Source organism: Salvelinus namaycush, chromosome 40, assembly GCF_016432855.1.
Source record: "Salvelinus namaycush isolate Seneca chromosome 40, SaNama_1.0, whole genome shotgun sequence".
NCBI lineage: Eukaryota > Metazoa > Chordata > Actinopteri > Salmoniformes > Salmonidae > Salvelinus > Salvelinus namaycush.
This window is the reverse complement of record NC_052346.1, coordinates 21,732,353-21,759,476: the sequence shown is the minus strand read 5'-3', so window position 1 is coordinate 21,759,476 and position 27,124 is coordinate 21,732,353. Positions and strand designations below refer to the sequence as shown.

General features: G+C 42.0%; 2 protein-coding genes across 2 annotated transcripts in view; one reads left to right on the top strand and one right to left on the bottom strand.

Moving 5' to 3' along the window:
- LOC120033482 (zinc finger protein 135-like) overlaps positions 1–27,124 on the bottom strand; it is a 143,988-nt gene that overhangs the window by 85,004 nt on the left and 31,860 nt on the right. The window lies entirely within an intron of this gene.
- LOC120033646 (zinc finger protein 583-like) lies at positions 24,506–26,152 on the top strand. Its single transcript, XM_038980081.1, has one exon. It carries the CDS (start codon positions 24,650–24,652, stop codon positions 25,403–25,405), a length of 756 nt encoding a protein of 251 aa, XP_038836009.1. The 5' UTR covers positions 24,506–24,649; the 3' UTR covers positions 25,406–26,152.

The following is a 27,124-nucleotide window of genomic DNA, read 5'->3' as shown; positions in this document are numbered from 1 at the left end:
GTTTGGTCACCTCACCAGACCTCCATTTTGGTTGAGTGTGGTCCCTGTTTCACTAATCTATCCTGTAAAATTCATAGAATAAAAAGGAAAGTTTCACATCTTCCTAAATCTGAGGGTGGTTTTAACCTTCCAGATTAGGAATTGTATCAACTCACTACTCAAGGCTGTTACTTTCGACATATAGTTAAATGCACTAAAGAGGAACAATGGGTGTTTGGTTCATATTGAAGATGTGCATGTTCATCCCCAGAATATTTTACGTGTTTATATTCAAAAGATAAAGATAAAAACATGAATAACTTCATAGTTAAGAACACTATAACAATATGGAAGAAGATGAAACGTATTCTACAAGAATCAATATCACTCCCTAGAAACCACACGAATTAGTGGACACTGTTAATTAGTGGAATGTTACAAATACATGAAACATCGTTTCAAAGCCATTGTTCAAAATGTGATCATACATACAATACAAAGGGAGGGGTGTGGCCTGCACAGGGGAGGACCAGGAAGTTGATCTCAGAGTTGACAGATTAACAGTGAGTACAAACCCAGCCTGCCTCTCTCCTTCCACACTGTAAATCTACAGTCACTGGGTCCTGATTGTGACAGTGGAGTCTAGTTTGCACTGCAGGATCCAGAGATGGCATTAGTAGACAGGTTTCCATTGACCCAAGTTAATTAGACAAAATAACCCACAGAAAAAAAATCAGGAGACATTGAAGAACCACAGTGCAATGACGTGAAGGCGTAAGAATGATGCTGCTAAGATCAGAGATTCATCTCCTGAGTACATATTGTACCTCGGCCCCTGAATACCAACCAAGTAATCTGACATACAGGACTTCAAGTTGTAAAATAGTAAACTACTCCTTTAATGGAGTGGTAGGCTCTATGAAAGGGATGTTTCACAAAAAAAACTTTATTGTAGTATTTTGTTCATTAGCACACTGCAATCACTTTCAGTACAAAGCAAAAAGTGTGATTATGATAATGATAATGATATGAAAATGACAAATGATAATTGCATGTAATTTGCATCATCAGACTTTTTTGCTGTGTACTGCAGTGTACCCTAATCGTGGTCCAGGGGATCCAAAGAGGTGAGCTTTTTTTGTTTTTGCCCTAAAACTCACACACTGGATTCAACTAAGCAACTCAAGCCTTTGAACTGAATAAGGTATGTGAGTGCTAGTGCAAAAACATACATGTACACCCCTTTGGGACCAGGGTTGGGGAACACTGCTGTACTGAAAGTCCTCCATCTTCAGAACTTCACTGCTGACGTTCACATTATTTGGATTGTATACAGGGTGAGGAAACCAAGGTGGACATTTGTAATTTGATTGTACATTTGTAATTTGATTGCCTTAAATTGCCGTTCCTTTGGAGTTACATTTAGTTAGAGGTGCATTTGCTCTAATCATGTGCTATAAATAAACATGTATTTTATAAAGAAAAATACTTTTGTCATCTCTTAAATCATTTTTACTTAAGTACTTTAGTTTACACCACTGAGGAGGCTGCGGCAGAGCATCTAACCCCTTCTCATGTAATGGGGTAAGGGCCATCCCAAGGACCCCGGAATGCACGGAAGGTTGCACTGTGGTAGTGGGGGAACAGGAAGTTCCCGGCAGGCGGGCACCATTCTTCGAAATAAGGAAAGCGCCAGAACGGTGCAGTCAAGAAGATAACCTTTGTGTCCGTTTCAATTGACTACTACAGGTATGTAATAGCGCGTTTAAACTTTACAATATTATAAGAACATGTCATTCCATGCTAGGTAACAAATCCATTAAGGTATTATCACGTTCGATGTGTAATTTTTGTGTCAAACCGAGTGAAGAACGTGGTAAACTATTTTACAAGTCACATAGCTAGAGACTTTGGGTTTGTCTGAGTGGATGTACAGTTTCCTCAAGGTAATTTCATAAAGAATCCTTTTTATTAGAGATTGTTTTTTGTTGCATGTTATTGGTTTTGTGTAAAATGAACAAGCTGGGAAAATGGCGGCGCCCGCTCGGTCTGTTACTGTAGTGTGAACGGGAAATACAATTGTTTTTTGATTGAAATAATACAATGAAGACGTGGTTGTTCAGGAAAATAGTAACAGTGCTGCCTAAAACAAACAGTGACCTTGTAATGTACTACAAGGTTTTTGAGTCATTTTATGTGAATTTATGAAATCTACTATAAAGTGCTCTTACGTTGTGTGTCTAATGTGAATGAATTAATCTTTTCAAATCACATTTTATTTGTCACATGCGCCGAATACAACAGGTGTAGACCTTAAAGTGAAATGCTTACTTACAAGCCCTTAACCAACAATGCAGTTTTAAGGAAATACCTTTAAAAAGTAACAGCTAAGAATAATTAAAGAGCAGCACTAAATAACAATAGCGGAGCAATATACAGGTGGTACAGAGTCAATGTGCGGGGGCACCGGTGTCGAGGTAATTATGTACATGTAGGTAGAGTTATTAAAGTGGCTATGCATAGATAAGAGTAGCAGCAGGGTGGGTGGGGGCAATCTAAATAATCTGGGTAGTCATTTGATTAGCTGTTCGGGAGTCTTATGGCTTGGGGGTAGAAGCTGTTTAGAAGCCTCTTGGACCTAGACTTGGCCCTCTGGTACCGCTTGCCGTCCGGTAGCAGAGAGAACAGTCTATGACTAGGGTGGCTGGAGTCTTGGATCATTTTAGGGCCTTCCTCCGACACTGCCTGGTATAGAGGTCCTGGATGGCAGGAAGCTTGGCCCCGGTGATGTATTGGGCCGTACATACTACCCTCAGAGGCCAAGCAGTTGCCATACCAGGCAGTGATGCAACCAGTCAGGATGCTCTAGATGGTGGAGCTGTAGAACTTTTTGAGGATCTGAGGACCCATGCCAAATCTTTGCAGTCTCCTGAGGTGGAATAGGTTTTGTCGTGCCCTCTTCACAACTGTCTTGGTGTGCTTGGACTACGTTAGTTTTATGTGGACTCCAAGGAACTTGAAGCTCTCAACCTGCTCCACTACAGCCCCGGTGTAGTACGATTCGATCTTAGTCCTGATGTTAATCCTGTATTTGTTGTCAATGCTTAGCTACCTGATCTACTGAAATGAGATCAGTGCTTGATTTGGACAGGAGCTCACCGGAGCAGAGTACTTACATTTCTGCTGCTTGAGATCATGTTCCTCTTATAGAATATTAGCTCAAAAGTATTGTGTAGCTCCTGCCCCTAAATATAAACAGTACCGGCACCCAAAATGAGCACGGCACCTATTTCAGTCAATGTCATGCAATAAATTAGATAATTGAACAAGAAGAAATATAGTTTTGGGGAATAAAGTGCCTGATCTGTCAAGACTAACTTTTGTCTGTTTTTCTTTATTACTACAGGCCGACTCAGATTAAGTCTGAGGCTGGTAACATCAACAGTGAGGACAAACACAGCCTGTCTCTCTCCTTCCACACTGAGTCCAAACCTACAGTCACTGGGTCCTGATTGTGACAGTGGAGCCCAGTTTGCACCGCAGGATCCAAAGATGGAATCAGTGAAGCTGGAAGACTGCAGTCAAACACTGGAGCTGAATGCCAACATTAAAGATGAAGAAGAGGCGGAGGAGATTGGGAAATCTGTTTCTCATGGTAAGAGCAGGTTCTATCTAACTAAGTTTGTGTTATTCATTCCAACTTCCCAGTGTGCATGAAAAGTTGCAGTAGAACTGTTTCAATGAGAAGGTAGATGTTAAATCATGCTTCTGAGGCTTGTATGGTTTGTCACCAGTATTGTCAGCATTCGTTTTATTCACAGGGCTATCTGGAGTGCTCAGAGTATTTTATTTATTTCACCTTTATTTAACCAGGTAGGCCAGTTGAGAACAAGTTCTCAATAACAACTGCGACCTGGCCAAGATAAAGCAAACCAGTGCGACACAAACAACAACACAGTTACACATGGAATAAACAAACGTACAGTCAATAACACAATATAAAAGTCTATATACAGTGTGTGCAAATGAGGTAAGATAAGGGAGGCAAGGCAATAAATAGGCCCTGGTGGCGAAGTAATTACAATTTAGCACTGGCGTGGTAGATGTGCAAGTAGAGATACTGGGGTGCAAAGTAGCAAATAAATAAATAACAATCTGGGGATGAGGTAGTTGGATGGGCTATATACAGATGGGCTATGTGCAGTGATCTGTGAGCTGCTCTGACAGCTGGTGCTTAAATTTAGTGAGGGAGATATGAGTCTCCAGCTTCAGTGATTTTTGCAATTCGTTCCAGTCATTGGTCGCCTTTCCTTCCAATTCTCTGCTTCCAGAGGAGGAATTGGCTTTGGTGGTAACCAGTGAAATATACCTGCTGGAGCACGTGCTACGGGTGGGTGCTGCTATGGTGACCAGTGTGCTGAGATAAGGCGGGGCTTCACCTAGCAAAGCCTTATAGATGACCTGGAGCCAGTGGGTTTGGCGACGAATATGAAGCGAGGGCCAGCCAACCAGAGCATACAGGTCGCAGTGTTGGGTAGTATATGGGGCTTTGGTGACAAAATGGATGGCACTGTGATAGACTGCATCCAATTTGCTGAGTAGAGTGTTGGAGGCTATTTTGTAAATGCCATCGCCGAAGTCAAGGATCGGTAGGATAGTCAGTTTTACAACGGTATGTTTGGCAGCATGAGTGAAGGAGGCTTTGTTGCGAAATAGAAAGCCGATTCTAGATTTAATTTTGGATTGGAGATGCTTAATGTGAGTCTGGAAGGAGATTTTACAGTCTAACCAGACACCTCAGTATTTGTAGTTGTCCACATATTCTAAGTCAGAACCGTCCAGAGTAGTGATGCGAGACAGGCGGGCAGGTGAGGGCAGCGATCGGTTGAAGAGCATGCATTTAGTTTTACTTTCATTTAAGAGCAGTTGGGGGCCACGGAAGGAGAGTTGTATGGAATTGAAGCTCATCTGGAGTTAGTTAAGTGTCCAAAGAAGGGCCAGAAGTATAGAGAATGGTGTCGTCTGCGTACAGGTGGATCAGAGAATCACTAGCAGCAAGAGCGACATCATTGATGTATACAGAGAAAAGAGTCGGCCCGAGAATTGAACCCTGTGGCACCCCCATAGTCTGCCAGAGGTTCGGACAACAGGCCCTCCGATTTGACACACTGAACTCTGTCTGAGAAGTAGTTGGTGAACCAGGCGAGGCAGTCATTTGAGAAGCCAAGGCTGTTGAGGGTGCCGATAAGAATGTGGTGATTGACAGAGTCAAAAACCTTGGCCAGGTCGATGAATACGGCTGCACAGTATTGTCTCTTATCGATGGCGGATATGATATCATTTAGGATCTTGAGCGTGGCTGAGGTGACCATGACCAGCTCGGAAACCAGATTGCATAGCGGAGAAGGTACGGTGGGATTCCAAATGGTCGGTGATCTGTTTGTTAACTTGTTTTTCGAAGACCTTAGAAATGCAGGGTAGGATAGATATAGGTCTGTAACAGTTTGGGTCTAGCGTGTCTCCCCCTTTGAAGAGGGGGATGACCGCTGCAGCTTTCCAATCTTTGGGGATCTCAGACGATATGAAAGAGGTTGAACAGGCTAGTAATAGGGGTTGCAACAATTGTGGCGGTTAATTTTAGAGAGGTTCCAGATTGTCTAGCCCGGCTGATTTGTAGGGGCCCAGATTTTGCAGCTCTTTCAGAACATCAGCTATCTGGATTTGGGTGAAGGAGAAATGGGGGAGGCTTGGGCAAGTTGCTTTGGGGGGTGCACGGCTGTTGACCGGGGTAGGGGTAGCCAGGTGGTAGTAGATTTAAAGAAGTGAAGTAGACAAACTGCCAGTGTTTTAAAAGTTCTATGAGTGAAGAAAAAGCAGCCAACAAGTGCTCAGCATATGTGGGAACTCCTTCAAGACTTTTGGAAAAGCATTCCTCATAAAGCTGGTTGAGAGAATGCAAAGCTGTCATCAAGGCAAAGGGTGACTATTTGAAGAATCTCAAATATGAAATATATTTTGACCTAACACACTAACATTTTTAAAGTTACTACATGATTCCATATGTTATTTCATAGTTGTGATGTATTCACTATTGTTCTACAATGTAGAAAATAGTAAAAATAAAGAAAAACCCTTGAATGAGTAGGTGTTCTAAAACTATTGACCAGTAGTGTAAGTATTCAGACCCTTTGCAATGAGACTTGACGTTGATTAAACATGATTTGGAAAGGCGGGACCTTATATAGACAAGTGTGTGCGTGTCAGAGCAAAATCCAAGCCATGAGGTCGAAGGAGTTGCCCGTAGAGCTCCATGAAAAGGATTATGTCAAGGCACAGATCTGGGGAAGGAAACAAACAAACAAAAAAGTCCTCACATTTTCAATCAAAATAGATAAAGCCGAAGTACGGAGTAAAGGGTCTGAATACTTATGTAAGTGCGATATTAAAAATGTTTTGTATCATTGTTCAAATTTTTCATTTAAGTTCATTTTAGAAGCACTTAAAATAAAGGCTGTGTTTCGTGTAGGCTTACCCTGGCGTGACGTTTTGATAACCGTGTAAATTTCTCTTGGACAAGGTGACTTTTATCAATATATTCAGCTGTATTTCTTCTCAGATTTGAAAACGCTAATTAGCATCTAAGTAGACATCATGCAAAACTACAAATCCCTGCAAGCTCCTGCACATCATCTCTAGCTGACACCTTTGCTAACAGGTATTGTGTCAATTTAAAACTTGCAGAAGACAGTTCACAGAATTGCCCATTTAAATAAATGTAACCTATTTATTCATTACTACATTTAGCTAACATTAGTTAACCCAGAGATCCTTACCTTGGTCTTGATTTGTCAGTCTTGTCTAGACCATCAGAATTTGTAGTTGTTTATGATAGGCACATTAGCAGCTAATTACATGTAATTTTTGTGGGGGTAAATACAGGCAAGTATATTGATAAGTCATCTTGTCCTAGAGAGATTTACACGGTTATCAAATCGCCAGGGTAAGCCTACATGAAACGCATGAAAAATTATTAGAACTATTTTCCTGTTTGACTGCTAGGTTTTATGCATATTAGAATGTATACCATGGTACTCGATTGGTATGCAGCTACCCGAAGCTAGTGGGGTGTGGATGAGCTGAGACACGTGGTAAAATGGCAGAAAAAAGTGGAATGGGGGATTGCACAAGCCTTCTGGAAAATCTGATGGAGAAGATGGTGGACAAGGAAAAAAAGGATAAAAGTGGAATGTTTTGAGTTAATATGAAATGGAGGATCACACAACTTTTAGAAGAGCTACAGGAGGATTGTGAACGTGACGAGTGATGATGAATTAACTGCTGTGGCAGGTGCAGCGATGACCGCCGAGAATGAGCTGAGTGTAGAGGGAAGCAGTGTGGTGAGGAAGGAGCTGAGTGTAGAGAGAAGTTGAGTTGGTGAAGGTAACTTGGTGGTGATTTATTGTTTCTCCTCTGTCCAGAGGGAGTGAGCGTGATTAGGGACAAGAATTGACTTCAATTGCTCTGCGGAATTGAAAGGAGTTATAACGGGGTTAGGTTTAAGTGTTGAGGAGGAGGAGCAGTTGAAATGGAAGATTCCAGATGTCTGTGATGCCCGCCGTTTGGTGAGAGAAGACATCATCATGTGGAGTTTTGATGCAGAGTCTCTGTCAGAAAGGTAAAGGTAGGAAGTGTCAGTTATCCCGTGAGCGTTTTTGTTCCGTAAATACTACAGTGTTTTAGGTGTCAGGTTAATGGGCCTGTTGCAGCAGTGTGTAGGAGTGAGATGCCTAGATGTGAGAAGAGTGCAGGAGGGCATGAGACGAAGCAATGTGTGGTATCGTGGAGAAAGTTCTGTGTTAGTTGTGGGGTAACCAATGGGGCTGGAGATATGAGGTGTCAGGTGAGAGAAAGGCAGATTGAGGTTGCCAGGGTTACAGTAGTACAGAAAGTGTAGTATGTCAAAGCAGTGAAGAGAGTGGTAGAGGAAGATGGGTACAGGGTGAGGGATCCTGAGAAGATTCCTGTGAGTAGGCAGAGACCAAGAGAGAGTGATGGGAAGAATGTGTGCTTCAGCAAGGTGGGCTTTTTAGCATTTATAGCTGTGGTTGTCAATTGTACTGCAGAAATTGACAACTTATTGCTCTCAAATTTGTGTACAAATTACTCCCTTGGTGAGCTTTTCTCCTTTGCCAAGATAATCCATCCACCTGACAGGTGTGGTGTATCAAGAAGCTTATTAAATGGCATGATCATCATTACACAGATGTACCTTGTGCTGGGGACAAGAGTAGCTGAGTAGGTGCTGCCTTGGCAGCAGCTAATGGGGATCCCTAATCAATACAAAAATGCCACTAAAATGTGCTGTGTTGTCACAACACAATGCCACACTCTCAAGTTTTGAGGGAGCATGCTATTGGCAAGCGGACTGCAGGAATTTCCACCAGAGCTGTTGCCAGATAACTTAATGTTAATTTCTCTACCTTATGCCGCCTCCAACGTTGTTTTAGAGAATTTGTCAGTATTCCCAACCAGCCTCACATCTGCAGACTGCCGTGTATGGCGTTGTGTGGTTTGCTGATGTCAATGTTGTGAACAGTGCCCCATGGTGGTATCAGGGTTATGATATTGGCAGGCATAAGCTACAGACAACCAACACAATTGCATTTTATCGATGGCAATTTGAATGCACAGAGATCCCATGACAAGATCTTGAGGCCCATTGTCCTGCATTCATCCGCCGCCATCACCTCATGTTTCAGCATGACAACGCACAGCCCCATGTCGCAAGGATCTGTACACAATTTAAAATGCTGAAAATGTCCCAGTTCTTCCATGGCCTGCGTACTCACCAGACATGTGACCCTTTGAGCATGTTTTGGATGGTCTGGTACGACGTGTACGACAGCTTGTTCCAGTTCCCGCCAATATCCTGGAATTTTGCACAACCATTGAAGAGGAGTGGGACAACATTCCACAGACCACAATCAACATCAACGAATTCTATGCAAATGAGGTGTGTCCCGGGAATAGGCAGCGGCAGCTACCCACTTCTCCAGTGCTTAATTTGTAAATTGGGAAGTGCCGGAACCAAAAGTGAGCCCAAGAGGTGGTGACCTGGGGGGCTCTGAGGTACCAGAACACATTAAATGAAATACCTTTATAATAAAACCTGGAGTCTGGGGGAAAATGTGGCCTTTTGTAAATGGATTTCATGCAGTTCTACATCATTTTAGATGACTGGAGACTTTTGAAGAATCTTTTTTAATACCTCACAAATGACCAAAATGACAGGCTACTTTGACACTGACAAACTGAGAATCTCAGATCAATAAAAACGACCTTGTCTTGAATCCATGAATAGCCTAGGCCAGATGTGAGGAGAAACACATTGTACAATATGAGGAGGAAGTTATAGTCCTAAACAAGCTTTCCAGTTTCACTGACTCACCCAATGATGTGCAGCTCACTCACCGGCCAAAAGCTTCTCTCTCTTGCTTTACTTTGTAAAACAATGCTGTTTGCTCAATAGACCTATCTGGAAGTTGATAACTTGGTAACATACAGACTAGTATTTTCTTTTCAGCAGGATCCATTTGCTTTACAACCTGTGTTTTCCAGTGATTGTATTAGAAATATTGCTAAAGGCCTGTTTTGGCTGTGTGCTGTTCACTGACAGATTTGCCACACGTTCCTGACTGTAGACATGCCTTGTGATTTGGCTACACACAATCCACAGCTGGGCTATTTTATTTAAATTAGTTATTGATCCTCTGTAGCTAAATACTCCTGGTGTAGTATTGGGAAGTATTTCATTTCTTTTTGAACAGACTGCAGAGTGCTGCAGCACCTCCAGCACACTTCCCACAGCTATTATTCTATTCGGAAAATTACTCTGCTTTTATTAGGATTTTTACATTACAAACAGTGGAAATAATTTTTCATGACACGAGGTAGGCTACCTGATCCTGGCAAATGGGTTCCAGAAAAAAAGACTACAAAACTGAGAGGTGCCTCCGGATCCGGCTCAAATTAAGCACCGCCCTTCTCATATAGGGCCATCCCAAGGATCCCTGAATGCATGGACGGTTTTATAAGTTTTATAACTAAACCAAGATGGACCACAGACGGTCGTTTACAATGGGAACAGATGAGTAAGTGGGCAATACCAAGCACGAGCTAGTGAGATCCTATTGGCGTGTTCTAGCACATATCTGCATATTTCTGGTAGGAAACGCTTCTGTGTATGTGCAATAACTCAATTCGACTTTGCGTTCCTTCTAAACAATTTTTTTTTACTTTTGCAAAGGGTGAAGTCTACAAAACTTAGTCCACTCTGTTCATAACAGATTTTAGTTTTGGGAGCAGAAAACTGTATTAAGATCAGATGTTTCATAGATTACAACATTTGCAGAATGTTGGCCAAAATCCATCTCGTTCCATCTTCTCTCACTGCCGGCCAGTGGGCTTCCTCTCACTACCATATTTGGTAGTGAGTGGAAACGCTAAGCGGATGCTTCACATTTATACATCCTGTGAAATATCTGTCTCATTGTTCTACCTGTGGCTGCACTGTGGTAGTGGGGGAACAGGAAGTTCCAGACAGGCACACAACATTCTTCAGAATAAAGATGCTGTACAGTCTGTTTCTGTATTACTACAGGTATGTAATAGCTTACTGTCAAACAGTGAACGTGATAACTATTTGACAAAGTCCCAAGGCTAGAAACTTTGGGTTTGTCTGAATGGATCTAAATTTCGTCAAGGTAATTTAATAATCAATTTATTTGAGATTTCGGATTTCATTTAGCATGTTATTGGTTTTGTGTAAAATTCACGACCTGGGTAAATGGCGGTGCCGACTCTGTCTGCGTCAAAGGACTTCAGTGCGGGTGCATCAGAGAGACAATTTCACGGTCTCACAAACAGTAACCTCGTACTTTATGGTTTTGTGCATTTATGTGAATTGGTGAAATCTACTATAAGTTAAGCGCACTTAAGTTGTGCACCCTAATTTAAAGCGTCTACTTTGTCTAATTTGGATGAAGTCATGTTTTGTTGTCAATGCTTAGCGACCAGATCTATTGAAATGAGATCAGTGCTTGACTTGGACAGGAGTTCACCAGAGCTGAGTACCGGCACCTCAAATTTCTACTGTTTGAGCTCATGTTTCTCTTATAGAATATTAGTTCAACAGTATTGTGGAGCTCCTGCACCTAAATATAAACAGTACTGGCACCTATTTCAGTCCAAGTCATGTGGTGAATTAGATAATTGAACAAGAAGAAATATAATCTATTTTTAGAGAATAAAGTAAGTTCTGGAACTGTCAAGACAATAACTTGTCTGTTTCTCATTGTTACTACAGGCCGACTCAGATTAAGTCTGAGTCCGGTGACATCAACAGTGAGGACAGACCCAGCCTGCCTCTCTCCTTCCACACTGTAAATCTACAGTCACTGGGTCCTGATTGTGACAGTGGAGTCTAGTTTGCACTGCAGGATCCAGAGATGGCATTAGTAGACAGGTTTCCATTGACCCAAGTTAATTAGACAAAATAACCCACAGAAAAAAAATCAGGAGACATTGAAGAACCACAGTGCAATGACGTGAAGGCGTAAGAATGATGCTGCTAAGATCAGAGATTCATCTCCTGAGTACATATTGTACCTCGGCCCCTGAATACCAACCAAGTAATCTGACATACAGGACTTCAAGTTGTAAAATAGTAAACTACTCCTTTAATGGAGTGGTAGGCTCTATGAAAGGGATGTTTCACAAAAAAAAACTTTATTGTAGTATTTTGTTCATTAGCACACTGCAATCACTTTCAGTACAAAGCAAAAAGTGTGATTATGATAATGATAATGATATGAAAATGACAAATGATAATTGCATGTAATTTGCATCATCAGACTTTTTTGCTGTGTACTGCAGTGTACCCTAATCGTGGTCCAGGGGATCCAAAGAGGTGAGCTTTTTTTGTTTTTGCCCTAAAACTCACACACTGGATTCAACTAAGCAACTCAAGCCTTTGAACTGAATAAGGTATGTGAGTGCTAGTGCAAAAACATACATGTACACCCCTTTGGGACCAGGGTTGGGGAACACTGCTGTACTGAAAGTCCTCCATCTTCAGAACTTCACTGCTGACGTTCACATTATTTGGATTGTATACAGGGTGAGGAAACCAAGGTGGACATTTGTAATTTGATTGTACATTTGTAATTTGATTGCCTTAAATTGCCGTTCCTTTGGAGTTACATTTAGTTAGAGGTGCATTTGCTCTAATCATGTGCTATAAATAAACATGTATTTTATAAAGAAAAATACTTTCGTCATCTCTTAAATCATTTTTACTTAAGTACTTTAGTTTACACCACTGAGGAGGCTGCGGCAGAGCATCTAACCCCTTCTCATGTAATGGGGTAAGGGCCATCCCAAGGACCCCGGAATGCACGGAAGGTTGCACTGTGGTAGTGGGGGAACAGGAAGTTCCCGGCAGGCGGGCACCATTCTTCGAAATAAGGAAAGCGCCAGAACGGTGCAGTCAAGAAGATAACCTTTGTGTCCGTTTCAATTGACTACTACAGGTATGTAATAGCGCGTTTAAACTTTACAATATTATAAGAACATGTCATTCCATGCTAGGTAACAAATCCATTAAGGTATTATCACGTTCGATGTGTAATTTTTGTGTCAAACCGAGTGAAGAACGTGGTAAACTATTTTACAAGTCACATAGCTAGAGACTTTGGGTTTGTCTGAGTGGATGTACAGTTTCCTCAAGGTAATTTCATAAAGAATCCTTTTTATTAGAGATTGTTTTTTGTTGCATGTTATTGGTTTTGTGTAAAATGAACAAGCTGGGAAAATGGCGGCGCCCGCTCGGTCTGTTACTGTAGTGTGAACGGGAAATACAATTGTTTTTTGATTGAAATAATACAATGAAGACGTGGTTGTTCAGGAAAATAGTAACAGTGCTGCCTAAAACAAACAGTGACCTTGTAATGTACTACAAGGTTTTTGAGTCATTTTATGTGAATTTATGAAATCTACTATAAAGTGCTCTTACGTTGTGTGTCTAATGTGAATGAATTAATCTTTTCAAATCACATTTTATTTGTCACATGCGCCGAATACAACAGGTGTAGACCTTAAAGTGAAATGCTTACTTACAAGCCCTTAACCAACAATGCAGTTTTAAGGAAATACCTTTAAAAAGTAACAGCTAAGAATAATTAAAGAGCAGCACTAAATAACAATAGCGGAGCAATATACAGGTGGTACAGAGTCAATGTGCGGGGGCACCGGTGTCGAGGTAATTATGTACATGTAGGTAGAGTTATTAAAGTGGCTATGCATAGATAAGAGTAGCAGCAGGGTGGGTGGGGGCAATCTAAATAATCTGGGTAGTCATTTGATTAGCTGTTCGGGAGTCTTATGGCTTGGGGGTAGAAGCTGTTTAGAAGCCTCTTGGACCTAGACTTGGCCCTCTGGTACCGCTTGCCGTCCGGTAGCAGAGAGAACAGTCTATGACTAGGGTGGCTGGAGTCTTGGATCATTTTAGGGCCTTCCTCCGACACTGCCTGGTATAGAGGTCCTGGATGGCAGGAAGCTTGGCCCCGGTGATGTATTGGGCCGTACATACTACCCTCAGAGGCCAAGCAGTTGCCATACCAGGCAGTGATGCAACCAGTCAGGATGCTCTAGATGGTGGAGCTGTAGAACTTTTTGAGGATCTGAGGACCCATGCCAAATCTTTGCAGTCTCCTGAGGTGGAATAGGTTTTGTCGTGCCCTCTTCACAACTGTCTTGGTGTGCTTGGACTACGTTAGTTTTATGTGGACTCCAAGGAACTTGAAGCTCTCAACCTGCTCCACTACAGCCCCGGTGTAGTACGATTCGATCTTAGTCCTGATGTTAATCCTGTATTTGTTGTCAATGCTTAGCTACCTGATCTACTGAAATGAGATCAGTGCTTGATTTGGACAGGAGCTCACCGGAGCAGAGTACTTACATTTCTGCTGCTTGAGATCATGTTCCTCTTATAGAATATTAGCTCAAAAGTATTGTGTAGCTCCTGCCCCTAAATATAAACAGTACCGGCACCCAAAATGAGCACGGCACCTATTTCAGTCAATGTCATGCAATAAATTAGATAATTGAACAAGAAGAAATATAGTTTTGGGGAATAAAGTGCCTGATCTGTCAAGACTAACTTTTGTCTGTTTTTCTTTATTACTACAGGCCGACTCAGATTAAGTCTGAGGCTGGTAACATCAACAGTGAGGACAAACACAGCCTGTCTCTCTCCTTCCACACTGAGTCCAAACCTACAGTCACTGGGTCCTGATTGTGACAGTGGAGCCCAGTTTGCACCGCAGGATCCAAAGATGGAATCAGTGAAGCTGGAAGACTGCAGTCAAACACTGGAGCTGAATGCCAACATTAAAGATGAAGAAGAGGCGGAGGAGATTGGGAAATCTGTTTCTCATGGTAAGAGCAGGTTCTATCTAACTAAGTTTGTGTTATTCATTCCAACTTCCCAGTGTGCATGAAAAGTTGCAGTAGAACTGTTTCAATGAGAAGGTAGATGTTAAATCATGCTTCTGAGGCTTGTATGGTTTGTCACCAGTATTGTCAGCATTCGTTTTATTCACAGGGCTATCTGGAGTGCTCAGAGTATTTTATTTATTTCACCTTTATTTAACCAGGTAGGCCAGTTGAGAACAAGTTCTCAATAACAACTGCGACCTGGCCAAGATAAAGCAAACCAGTGCGACACAAACAACAACACAGTTACACATGGAATAAACAAACGTACAGTCAATAACACAATATAAAAGTCTATATACAGTGTGTGCAAATGAGGTAAGATAAGGGAGGCAAGGCAATAAATAGGCCCTGGTGGCGAAGTAATTACAATTTAGCACTGGCGTGGTAGATGTGCAAGTAGAGATACTGGGGTGCAAAGTAGCAAATAAATAAATAACAATCTGGGGATGAGGTAGTTGGATGGGCTATATACAGATGGGCTATGTGCAGTGATCTGTGAGCTGCTCTGACAGCTGGTGCTTAAATTTAGTGAGGGAGATATGAGTCTCCAGCTTCAGTGATTTTTGCAATTCGTTCCAGTCATTGGTCGCCTTTCCTTCCAATTCTCTGCTTCCAGAGGAGGAATTGGCTTTGGTGGTAACCAGTGAAATATACCTGCTGGAGCACGTGCTACGGGTGGGTGCTGCTATGGTGACCAGTGTGCTGAGATAAGGCGGGGCTTTACCTAGCAAAGCCTTATAGATGACCTGGAGCCAGTGGGTTTGGCGACGAATATGAAGCGAGGGCCAGCCAACCAGAGCATACAGGTCGCAGTGTTGGGTAGTATATGGGGCTTTGGTGACAAAATGGATGGCACTGTGATAGACTGCATCCAATTTGCTGAGTAGAGTGTTGGAGGCTATTTTGTAAATGCCATCGCCGAAGTCAAGGATCGGTAGGATAGTCAGTTTTACAACGGTATGTTTGGCAGCATGAGTGAAGGAGGCTTTGTTGCGAAATAGAAAGCCGATTCTAGATTTAATTTTGGATTGGAGATGCTTAATGTGAGTCTGGAAGGAGATTTTACAGTCTAACCAGACACCTCAGTATTTGTAGTTGTCCACATATTCTAAGTCAGAACCGTCCAGAGTAGTGATGCGAGACAGGCGGGCAGGTGAGGGCAGCGATCGGTTGAAGAGCATGCATTTAGTTTTACTTTCATTTAAGAGCAGTTGGGGGCCACGGAAGGAGAGTTGTATGGCATTGAAGCTCATCTGGAGTTAGTTAAGTGTCCAAAGAAGGGCCAGAAGTATAGAGAATGGTGTCGTCTGCGTACAGGTGGATCAGAGAATCACCAGCAGCAAGAGCGACATCATTGATGTATACAGAGAAAAGAGTCGGCCCGAGAATTGAACCCTGTGGCACCCCCATAGTCTGCCAGAGGTTCGGACAACAGGCCCTCCGATTTGACACACTGAACTCTGTCTGAGAAGTAGTTGGTGAACCAGGCGAGGCAGTCATTTGAGAAGCCAAGGCTGTTGAGGGTGCCGATAAGAATGTGGTGATTGACAGAGTCAAAAACCTTGGCCAGGTCGATGAATACGGCTGCACAGTATTGTCTCTTATCGATGGCGGATATGATATCATTTAGGATCTTGAGCGTGGCTGAGGTGACCATGACCAGCTCGGAAACCAGATTGCATAGCGGAGAAGGTACGGTGGGATTCCAAATGGTCGGTGATCTGTTTGTTAACTTGTTTTTCGAAGACCTTAGAAATGCAGGGTAGGATAGATATAGGTCTGTAACAGTTTGGGTCTAGCGTGTCTCCCCCTTTGAAGAGGGGGATGACCGCTGCAGCTTTCCAATCTTTGGGGATCTCAGACGATATGAAAGAGGTTGAACAGGCTAGTAATAGGGGTTGCAACAATTGTGGCGGTTAATTTTAGAGAGGTTCCAGATTGTCTAGCCCGGCTGATTTGTAGGGGCCCAGATTTTGCAGCTCTTTCAGAACATCAGCTATCTGGATTTGGGTGAAGGAGAAATGGGGGAGGCTTGGGCAAGTTGCTTTGGGGGGTGCACGGCTGTTGACCGGGGTAGGGGTAGCCAGGTGGTAGTAGATTTAAAGAAGTGAAGTAGACAAACTGCCAGTGTTTTAAAAGTTCTATGAGTGAAGAAAAAGCAGCCAACAAGTGCTCAGCATATGTGGGAACTCCTTCAAGACTTTTGGAAAAGCATTCCTCATAAAGCTGGTTGAGAGAATGCAAAGCTGTCATCAAGGCAAAGGGTGACTATTTGAAGAATCTCAAATATGAAATATATTTTGACCTAACACACTAACATTTTTAAAGTTACTACATGATTCCATATGTTATTTCATAGTTGTGATGTATTCACTATTGTTCTACAATGTAGAAAATAGTAAAAATAAAGAAAAACCCTTGAATGAGTAGGTGTTCTAAAACTATTGACCAGTAGTGTAAGTATTCAGACCCTTTGCAATGAGACTTGACGTTGATTAAACATGATTTGGAAAGGCGGGACCTTATATAGACAGGTGTGTGCGTGTCAGAGCAAAATCCAAGCCATGAGGTCGAAGGAGTTGCCCGTAGAGCTCCATGAAAAGGATTATGTCAAGGCACAGATCTGGGGAAGGAAACAAACAAACAAAAAAGTCCTCACATTTTCAATCAAAATAGATAAAGCCGAAGTACGGAGTAAAGGGTCTGAATACTTATGTAAGTGCGATATTAAAAATGTTTTGTATCATTGTTCAAATTTTTCATTTAAGTTCATTTTAGAAGCACTTAAAATAAAGGCTGTGTTTCGTGTAGGCTTACCCTGGCGTGACGTTTTGATAACCGTGTAAATTTCTCTTGGACAAGGTGACTTTTATCAATATATTCAGCTGTATTTCTTCTCAGATTTGAAAACGCTAATTAGCATCTAAGTAGACATCATGCAAAACTACAAATCCCTGCAAGCTCCTGCACATCATCTCTAGCTGACACCTTTGCTAACAGGTATTGTGTCAATTTAAAACTTGCAGAAGACAGTTCACAGAATTGCCCATTTAAATAAATGTAACCTATTTATTCATTACTACATTTAGCTAACATTAGTTAACCCAGAGATCCTTACCTTGGTCTTGATTTGTCAGTCTTGTCTAGACCATCAGAATTTGTAGTTGTTTATGATAGGCACATTAGCAGCTAATTACATGTAATTTTTGTGGGGGTAAATACAGGCAAGTATATTGATAAGTCATCTTGTCCTAGAGAGATTTACACGGTTATCAAATCGCCAGGGTAAGCCTACATGAAACGCATGAAAAATTATTAGAACTATTTTCCTGTTTGACTGCTAGGTTTTATGCATATTAGAATGTATACCATGGTACTCGATTGGTATGCAGCTACCCGAAGCTAGTGGGGTGTGGATGAGCTGAGACACGTGGTAAAATGGCAGAAAAAAGTGGAATGGGGGATTGCACAAGCCTTCTGGAAAATCTGATGGAGAAGATGGTGGACAAGGAAAAAAAGGATAAAAGTGGAATGTTTTGAGTTAATATGAAATGGAGGATCACACAACTTTTAGAAGAGCTACAGGAGGATTGTGAACGTGACGAGTGATGATGAATTAACTGCTGTGGCAGGTGCAGCGATGACCGCCGAGAATGAGCTGAGTGTAGAGGGAAGCAGTGTGGTGAGGAAGGAGCTGAGTGTAGAGAGAAGTTGAGTTGGTGAAGGTAACTTGGTGGTGATTTATTGTTTCTCCTCTGTCCAGAGGGAGTGAGCGTGATTAGGGACAAGAATTGACTTCAATTGCTCTGCGGAATTGAAAGGAGTTATAACGGGGTTAGGTTTAAGTGTTGAGGAGGAGGAGCAGTTGAAATGGAAGATTCCAGATGTCTGTGATGCCCGCCGTTTGGTGAGAGAAGACATCATCATGTGGAGTTTTGATGCAGAGTCTCTGTCAGAAAGGTAAAGGTAGGAAGTGTCAGTTATCCCGTGAGCGTTTTTGTTCCGTAAATACTACAGTGTTTTAGGTGTCAGGTTAATGGGCCTGTTGCAGCACTGTGTAGGAGTGAGATGCCTAGATGTGAGAAGAGTGCAGGAGGGCATGAGACGAAGCAATGTGTGGTATCGTGGAGAAAGTTCTGTGTTAGTTGTGGGGTAACCAATGGGGCTGGAGATATGAGGTGTCAGGTGAGAGAAAGGCAGATTGAGGTTGCCAGGGTTACAGTAGTACAGAAAGTGTAGTATGTCAAAGCAGTGAAGAGAGTGGTAGAGGAAGATGGGTACAGGGTGAGGGATCCTGAGAGGATTCCTGTGAGTAGGCAGAGACCAAGAGAGAGTGATGGGAAGAATATGTGCTTCAGCAAGGTGGGCTTTTTAGCATTTATAGCTGTGGTTGTCAATTGTACTGCAGAAATTGACAACTTATTGCTCTCAAATTTGTGTACAAATTACTCCCTTGGTGAGCTTTTCTCCTTTGCCAAGATAATCCATCCACCTGACAGGTGTGGTGTATCAAGAAGCTTATTAAATGGCATGATCATCATTACACAGATGTACCTTGTGCTGGGGACAAGAGTAGCTGAGTAGGTGCTGCCTTGGCAGCAGCTAATGGGGATCCCTAATCAATACAAAAATGCCACTAAAATGTGCTGTGTTGTCACAACACAATGCCACACTCTCAAGTTTTGAGGGAGCATGCTATTGGCAAGCGGACTGCAGGAATTTCCACCAGAGCTGTTGCCAGATAACTTAATGTTAATTTCTCTACCTTATGCCGCCTCCAACGTTGTTTTAGAGAATTTGTCAGTATTCCCAACCAGCCTCACATCTGCAGACTGCCGTGTATGGCGTTGTGTGGTTTGCTGATGTCAATGTTGTGAACAGTGCCCCATGGTGGTATCAGGGTTATGATATTGGCAGGCATAAGCTACAGACAACCAACACAATTGCATTTTATCGATGGCAATTTGAATGCACAGAGATCCCATGACAAGATCTTGAGGCCCATTGTCCTGCATTCATCCGCCGCCATCACCTCATGTTTCAGCATGACAACGCACAGCCCCATGTCGCAAGGATCTGTACACAATTTAAAATGCTGAAAATGTCCCAGTTCTTCCATGGCCTGCGTACTCACCAGACATGTGACCCTTTGAGCATGTTTTGGATGGTCTGGTACGACGTGTACGACAGCTTGTTCCAGTTCCCGCCAATATCCTGGAATTTTGCACAACCATTGAAGAGGAGTGGGACAACATTCCACAGACCACAATCAACATCAACGAATTCTATGCAAATGAGGTGTGTCCCGGGAATAGGCAGCGGCAGCTACCCACTTCTCCAGTGCTTAATTTGTAAATTGGGAAGTGCCGGAACCAAAAGTGAGCCCAAGAGGTGGTGACCTGGGGGGCTCTGAGGTACCAGAACACATTAAATGAAATACCTTTATAATAAAACCTGGAGTCTGGGGGAAAATGTGGCCTTTTGTAAATGGATTTCATGCAGTTCTACATCATTTTAGATGACTGGAGACTTTTGAAGAATCTTTTTTAATACCTCACAAATGACCAAAATGACAGGCTACTTTGACACTGACAAACTGAGAATCTCAGATCAATAAAAACGACCTTGTCTTGAATCCATGAATAGCCTAGGCCAGATGTGAGGAGAAACACATTGTACAATATGAGGAGGAAGTTATAGTCCTAAACAAGCTTTCCAGTTTCACTGACTCACCCAATGATGTGCAGCTCACTCACCGGCCAAAAGCTTCTCTCTCTTGCTTTACTTTGTAAAACAATGCTGTTTGCTCAATAGACCTATCTGGAAGTTGATAACTTGGTAACATACAGACTAGTATTTTCTTTTCAGCAGGATCCATTTGCTTTACAACCTGTGTTTTCCAGTGATTGTATTAGAAATATTGCTAAAGGCCTGTTTTGGCTGTGTGCTGTTCACTGACAGATTTGCCACACGTTCCTGACTGTAGACATGCCTTGTGATTTGGCTACACACAATCCACAGCTGGGCTATTTTATTTAAATTAGTTATTGATCCTCTGTAGCTAAATACTCCTGGTGTAGTATTGGGAATTATTTCATTTCTTTTTGAACAGACTGCAGAGTGCTGCAGCACCTCCAGCACACTTCCCACAGCTATTATTCTATTCGGAAAATTACTCTGCTTTTATTAGGATTTTTACATTACAAACAGTGGAAATAATTTTTCATGACACGAGGTAGGCTACCTGATCCTGGCAAATGGGTTCCAGAAAAAAAGACTACAAAACTGAGAGGTGCCTCCGGATCCGGCTCAAATTAAGCACCGCCCTTCTCATATAGGGCCATCCCAAGGATCCCTGAATGCATGGACGGTTTTATAAGTTTTATAACTAAACCAAGATGGACCACAGACGGTCGTTTACAATGGGAACAGATGAGTAAGTGGGCAATACCAAGCACGAGCTAGTGAGATCCTATTGGCGTGTTCTAGCACATATCTGCATATTTCTGGTAGGAAACGCTTCTGTGTATGTGCAATAACTCAATTCGACTTTGCGTTCCTTCTAAACAATTTTTTTTTACTTTTGCAAAGGGTGAAGTCTACAAAACTTAGTCCACTCTGTTCATAACAGATTTTAGTTTTGGGAGCAGAAAACTGTATTAAGATCAGATGTTTCATAGATTACAACATTTGCAGAATGTTGGCCAAAATCCATCTCGTTCCATCTTCTCTCACTGCCGGCCAGTGGGCTTCCTCTCACTACCATATTTGGTAGTGAGTGGAAACGCTAAGCGGATGCTTCACATTTATACATCCTGTGAAATATCTGTCTCATTGTTCTACCTGTGGCTGCACTGTGGTAGTGGGGGAACAGGAAGTTCCAGACAGGCACACAACATTCTTCAGAATAAAGATGCTGTACAGTCTGTTTCTGTATTACTACAGGTATGTAATAGCTTACTGTCAAACAGTGAACGTGATAACTATTTGACAAAGTCCCAAGGCTAGAAACTTTGGGTTTGTCTGAATGGATCTAAATTTCGTCAAGGTAATTTAATAATCAATTTATTTGAGATTTCGGATTTCATTTAGCATGTTATTGGTTTTGTGTAAAATTCACGACCTGGGTAAATGGCGGTGCCGACTCTGTCTGCGTCAAAGGACTTCAGTGCGGGTGCATCAGAGAGACAATTTCACGGTCTCACAAACAGTAACCTCGTACTTTATGGTTTTGTGCATTTATGTGAATTGGTGAAATCTACTATAAGTTAAGCGCACTTAAGTTGTGCACCCTAATTTAAAGCGTCTACTTTGTCTAATTTGGATGAAGTCATGTTTTGTTGTCAATGCTTAGCGACCAGATCTATTGAAATGAGATCAGTGCTTGACTTGGACAGGAGTTCACCAGAGCTGAGTACCGGCACCTCAAATTTCTACTGTTTGAGCTCATGTTTCTCTTATAGAATATTAGTTCAACAGTATTGTGGAGCTCCTGCACCTAAATATAAACAGTACTGGCACCTATTTCAGTCCAAGTCATGTGGTGAATTAGATAATTGAACAAGAAGAAATATAATCTATTTTTAGAGAATAAAGTAAGTTCTGGAACTGTCAAGACAATAACTTGTCTGTTTCTCATTGTTACTACAGGCCGACTCAGATTAAGTCTGAGTCCGGTGACATCAACAGTGAGGACAGACCCAGCCTGCCTCTCTCCTTCCACACTGAGTTCAAACCTACAGTCACTGGGTACTGATTGTGATAGTGGAGCCCAGTTTGCACTGGAGGATCCAGAGATGGCATCAGTGAAGCTGGAAGACTGCAGTCAAACACTGGAGCTGAATGTCAACATTAAAGATGAAGAGGAGGAGAAGATTGGGGAATCTGTTTCTCATGGTAAGCACAGGTTCTGTCTAAGTGTGTTGTTCGTTCCAACTTCCCACTGTGTATGAAAAGTTGCTATAGAACTGTTTCATGATGAACTGTTTCAATGAGAAGGTAGATGTTATTTCATGCTACTGACACTTGCATGGTTTGATACCAGTATTGCCAGCATTTGTTTTATTCACTGGGCTATCTGGAGTCTTCAGAGAGTAGACTAAAGAAGTGAAGTAGACAAGCTGCCAATGTTTTTACATTTCTATGAAATTAGTCTGTGTAGTTACTAACCCTTGTGATAGTGAGTAGAGGATGACACGCCCCTTTTTAGCTTTCAACTCTTACCCACTTTTAGAGTAGTTTTATTCCCCTTTTGTATTGTACAGCCTACTGGTATGAATACATATGTCACCCGGTACAGCCAGGTTCCAAGGTTCCTGCTTTCTGAGTTTTTCATAGCCACTGTGATTTTAGGCTGGATTTCTGTAAAGCACTTTGTGACAACTGCTGATGTAAAAAGGGTTTTGTAAAATAAATTTGATTGACATGCACAGTACCAGTAAAAAGTTTGGACACCTACTCATTCAAGCCTTTTTCTTTCTTTCTACATTGTAGAATAATAGTGAAGACCTCAAAACTATGAAATAACACATGGAATCATGTAGTAACCAAAAGTGTTAAACAAATCCAAATATATTTGAGATTCATCAAAGTAGCCATCCTTTGCCTTGATGACAGTTTTGCCAACTTTTAGCATTCTCTCAACCAGCTTCATGAGGTAGTCACCTGGCATGCATTTCAATTAACAGGTGTGCCTTAAGTTAATTTGTGGAATATCTTTCCTTAATGCGTTTGAGCCAATCAGTTATGTTGTGACAAGGTAGGGGTGGTATACAGAAGATGGCCCTATTTGGTAAAAGACCAAGTCCATATTATAGCAAGAACAGCTCAAATAAGCAAAGAGAAACGACAGTCCATTACTTTAAGACATGAAGGTCAGTCAATCCGGAACATTTCAAGAACTTTGACAGTTTCTTCAAGTGCAGTCGCAAAAACCATCAAGCGCTATCATGAAACTGGCTTTCATGAGGATCGCCACAGGAAAAGAAGACCCAGAGTTACCTCTGCTGCAGGGGATAAGTTCATTAGAGTTACCAGCCTCAGAAATTGCAGCCCAAATAAATGCTTCAGAGTTCAAGTAACAGACACATCAACAGTTCAGAGGAGACTGTGTGAATCAGGTATTCATGGTCGGATTGCTGTAAAGAACCCACTACTAAAGCACACCAATAAGAAGAGACTTGCTTGGGCCAAGAAACACGAGCAATGGACATTAGACCTATGGAAATCTGTCCTTTGGTCTGATGAGTCCAAATTTCAGATTTTTGCTTTTAACCGCCGTGTCTTTGTGAGACGCAGAGTAGGTGACCGGATGATCTCTGCATGTGTATTTGCTACCGTGAAGCGTGGAGGAAGTGTGATGTTGTGGCGGTGCTTTGCTGGTGACACTGTCTGATTTATTTAGAATTCAAGGCACACATAACCAGCATGGCTACCACAGCATTCTGCAGCGATACGCCATTCCATCTGGTTTGGGCTTAGTGGGACTCATTTGTTTTTCAACAAGACGACCCAACACACCTCCAGGCTGTGTAAGGGCTATTTGACTGAGAAGGAGAGTGATGGAGTTCTGCATCAGATGACCTGGCCTCCTCAATCACCAGACCTTAACCCAATTGAGATGGTTTGGGATGAGTTGGATCGCAGAGTGAAGGAAAGCAGCCAACAATTGCTCAGCATATGTGTGAACTTCAAGACTTTTGGAAAAGCATTCCAGGTGAAGCTGGTTGGGAGAATGCCAAGTGTGCAAAGCTGTCAAGGCAAAATTCAAGATATTTTGATTTGTTTAACACTTTTTGGTTACATGATTCCATGTGTTATTTCATAGTTTTAATGTCTTCACTATTATTATTCAATGTAGAAAATAGTAAAAATAAAGAAAAACCCTTGAATGAGTAGGTGTGTCCAAACTTTTGACTGGTACTGTATATTACACCAACTGACTGGTTCTTCTGATGTTCACACAGGAGACCATGTTGAGACATTCACTACATCCAGAGAGCAACAGCAGGAAGATCACAGAGCTAAGAGGTCTCACCAATGCCCACATTGTGACGAGATTTTCCCAATTCTATCAAAGTTAAAAATACACCTAAAAATACACACAGGAAAGAATATGTATTTTTGCACTGACTGTGAGAAGAAGTTCACAACATCAAAGGCTATGGCAGTTCATCAGAGAGTACACACAGGAGAGAAGCCTTACTCTTGCTCTGACTGTGGAAATAGTTTTTCTCGACTGGGTGACCTAAAAATACACGAACGTATACATTCAGGAGAGAAGCCTTACTCCTGCTCTAATTGTGTTAAATGCTTCACAACATCAGGTAAGCTAAAAGTTCATCAGAGAACACACACAGGAGAGAAGCCATACTCCTGCTCTGACTGTAGAGCGAGTTTCTCTCAACTGAGCCACCTAAAACAGCATGAACGTATACACACAGGCGAGAAGCCTTACTCCTGCTCTGACTGTAGGAAGACTTTCTCTCAATCGAGCCACCTAAAACAACATGAACGTATACACACAGGAGAGAAGTCTTACTCCTGCTCTGACTGTGGAAAGTGCTTCATAACATCATCTGAGCTTAAAGTTCATCAGAGAACACACACAGGAGAGAAGCCTTACTTCTGTTCTGACTGTAGGGTTAGTTTCTCTCAACTGGGAAACTTAAAACAACATGAACGTATACACACAGGAGAGAAGCCTTACTCCTGTTCTGACTGTGGGGCGAATTTCTCTCAACCGTGCAACCTAAAAAATCATGAACGTATACACACAGGAGAGAAGCCTTATTCCTGCTCTGACTGTAGAAAGAGTTTCTCTCAAATGGGCCACTTAAAAAGACACCAAAGTATACATAAAGGAGAGTAGCCTTAATACTGCTGACTGTGCAAAATGTTTTAAATCATCAGCTGAGCTAAACGGTCATCAGAGATCACACACAGGAGAGAAGCCTTTCTTCTGCTCTTAATGTGGCAAGAGCTTCTCCCGATTGGGCAATGTAAAAACACACCAACGGCTACACACTTGAGAGAAGCCTCATCCGTTCTCTCAAACCAGCTGAGATTAGTCACCACTTAATTCTCATCTCATAAAATAATTGGCAACGTTGAATTGGATCAAATGAAGAAAGTGTAGAACACAATTTTAATCCTATTGTATCTCACTGTGAGAGAACAATGCAGAGGACAGGGAGCGTTATAAAATGTTAGCCTCTCTTTACTGATCAGTGTGCACCTTGTCAGTTTTGCTGTGTTCTTTTTAGCTTCTACTGTTTTTATTCACATTTTCAAACAGCCATTTACATTTTCCAACTGAGCTATACATGTGGGTGAGGTTTTTTCTCATCTGAGTAGCCTTGTTTCACTGCCAAAAATACAATTAAACCATCTAGTGTTCAGCGAAATAACAACACAATGTCAAATACAGGTAGCCTAGTCAAATAATTTACATCCAATCGCGTTAACCGTTACTATGTATAAAAGCAACAGATACCATTAATAAGAAGAGACTAGAAATGTCTTATACAGTGAGCTACCGAGTGGCTAGGACAGGCAAACACCATACTATTGTGGAGGACTTCATTCTTCCTGCTTCCGCAGATATGTCTGGGGGAAAAGGCCCAAAAACTTATAGTTTCACGATGCATCAGTGACATGCAGGAGATGTTTTGAAACAATTACTGCTTCGCATACAAGCCAGTGAATTCTATGCATTACAGCTGGATGAGTCAACAGACGTGGCGTGCATGGCACAGCTCCTGGTATATGTCCATTATGTTTTTGGGGGGTCATTTTAAGGAAGACATCCTCTTCTGGAAACCAGGACAATAGGAGATTATATTTTTAAAGTACTGGACAGCTTTGTGACATCAAATGGACTTTGGTGGTCAAGATGTGTTGGTATCTGTACTGATGGCGCGAAAGCCATGACATGGAGATATAGTGGAGTGGTAACGCTGGTGCAAGCAGTTGCTCCCGACGCTACTTGGGTACACTGCAGCATCCACCGAGAGGCTCTTGCTGCCAAGAGAATGCCTGACAGCTTGAAAGATGTTTTGGACACTACCGTGAAAATGGTTAACTTTGTTAAAGCAGGGCCCCTGAACTCTCGTGCATTTTCTGCACTATGCAATGATATGGGCAGTGACCATGTAACGCTTTTACAACATACAGAAGTGCGCTGGTTATCAAGGGGCAATGTATTGACACATTTTTTTTAAATTGAGAGAGTTATCTTTACTGACCATAATTTTCACTTGTCTGACCGCTTGCATGATGAGTTCCTCACACGACTGGCCTATGTTTTTTCTCGCCTGAATGATCTGAATCTAGGATTACAGGGACTCTACGCAGCTATATTCAATATGCTGGACAAAATTGAGGCTATGATTAACTTCTTATGGCTGCAACTGGCAGCACTGAGTAACCTGGAAGAGGTGGCCATTTCAAACGGCCTCCTACTCAAATCTTGCTCGTACAATATGAATATTATTATTCTTTTTGGATAGAAAACACTTTCTAGTTTCTAAAAGAGTTGGAATTATTTCTCTGAGTGAAACAGAAGTCCTTTTGCAGCACTTTTCCTGAC

Bases quoted from the DNA above. Each gene is read 5' to 3' on its own strand.
- LOC120033646 (XM_038980081.1), top strand. From the start codon at position 24,650: ATGTATTTTTGCACTGACTGTGAGAAGAAGTTCACAACATCAAAGGCT.